At 38.7% G+C, this 1,734-nt stretch overlaps 1 protein-coding gene across 1 annotated transcript; it reads right to left on the bottom strand.

Moving 5' to 3' along the window:
* Positions 1 to 12: 12 nt before the first annotated feature.
* Positions 13 to 801, bottom strand: SARC_15462 (hypothetical protein). The gene has a single exon (XM_014290417.1). The coding sequence runs from the start codon at positions 697 to 699 to the stop codon at positions 454 to 456; it is 246 nt and encodes an 81-aa protein (XP_014145892.1). The 5' UTR covers positions 700 to 801; the 3' UTR covers positions 13 to 453.
* Positions 802 to 1,734: the final 933 nt, after the last annotated feature.

Below are 1,734 nucleotides of genomic sequence, written 5' to 3' on the forward strand. Positions count from 1 at the left end.
TATAGTTATTAAGTGTAGGTCAATTTGCATGCTCGTCTTTGCGCAGATCTACTATTTAGATGCTACCTATTTGGATTCCTATTCAAGAAGCAACCAACTTATTTCTCATTGTTTATCTCCACTTTCTTCCTCCTTATCGACAATTTCGTCTCAGACATCCGATTTTATCGTCGAGTGTGTATACTAGTTTTGTGATTATACAGATACTCATATGCCGATTCAATTTCAGATGCGAAAGCCACTTATTCCTCAAGGTTTGTCTCCACAATCATCTTCCATATTGTTGCAACCTCTTATCATATTTGAAAGCACAACATGGGTAATAACGAAGAAACCCCGAAACAACTCTTGACACTCATCAGTTGAGTTTACCGTTCTGTATATACGTATACTAAGTTGAGAACATCCTGATGCTGTACGTAAATGTCTTATCAGCGACAATCCATTCCTTCCCTATTGCTTATCTCCACAGTCTTCCTCCATATCATCGTCTCCGCTTATCGTATTCGAGGGAAAATTCATTGTTAACAGCGAGGACAAAAGCTTCTTGTTTAAATGATCTGTTTGCGACAGCTCTCGAACGGGCTGGGCAGGTTCGGAGATGCGCGTGTTATGCAATGCATTGGTGACACTGGTTGTCTGTTCATTCGTTGACTCATCGGAGTGCTTGGGTCTCTCAGACCGGGGAGACTGTGCCATAGTTTAGCTTGTCGTAAATCAATAAAACAGAGATAGATATCCTGCTATGTATTTATTTTTCTGATCGTACGCTGATGCATATTATGTTGTTACTTGTTTTAGTTGTTTGTGCCTCTTCTGTCTGAAAAACAAAACGGTTTTTATATAGTATGTTTTTATTATCGTCAAGTTTGCTAAATATAATACCGAACTTTCACACTCACACGGGGCTGCCATCATTATGTAAATATTGCTCAGCAGTGATCAGTCCTGGTCCTCACAGTCCACAGACCAGTGTGACCGCAACCATGCAACAATCTGGCTCATCTAATAAAATATTTAAAGTGTATTGCTGTCGCTTGAGAGTATATTTATTGCAACCTATTTTAAATAATATCCGTATTGAACTGCTTGTGTCATCGATACCAAAAATGTTTTTAAGTATTGCAAGTGGTCGTATACTGCGCCATAGCTCGCTGTCTCGGCACATAGCAGCACTTTCCTCGTGCCCACTTCAAGCTCACAGTGGCGTACGAAAAATACACAATACAAGCCTTGGGTACTGTGTGGTTTGTTCACAAAATAGTTGTAAACACACACAATTGACAGAAAATAATGGAACTAAACAAGCCCGGGCACAGGTTCAAATACGGAGTTTTCACGCAGGTCAACATTGCCTCGCTCCGAAAGGCAAGGTTAAGCCTGTGAATATGGACTTCGACTACGCCTTCAAGCAGTTTCTTCGAAGTGTTCATCCAGACAGATTAAGCAGGTAATCCCTTTGATTTTTTTTTGATTTTCTGTCTTTTTTTATTGGGGGGGGGGTGAGGGATGCCGTGTAGATTAACTAAAGACATTGCTTTTTTGCTGTAATACAAATTGATATTTAGCTGATGGTAGACTTTACCTTCGCAAATAAATATATACATGCATATATATATATATATGTGTGTGTGTGTGTGTGTGTGTGTGTGTTTGTCTTCGTGTGTATACGCGCGCTATATATATCTATACATATATATATATATATATATACATATTATTATATTATATATA

Source organism: Sphaeroforma arctica (genome assembly GCF_001186125.1).
Source record: "Sphaeroforma arctica JP610 unplaced genomic scaffold supercont1.6153, whole genome shotgun sequence".
Lineage (NCBI taxonomy): Eukaryota > Ichthyosporea > Ichthyophonida > Sphaeroforma > Sphaeroforma arctica.

What these genes read in the sequence shown, in the direction of transcription:
- SARC_15462 (XM_014290417.1), bottom strand. Translation starts at nt 699, where the DNA reads ATGGCACAGTCTCCCCGGTCTGAGAGACCCAAGCACTCCGATGAGTCA.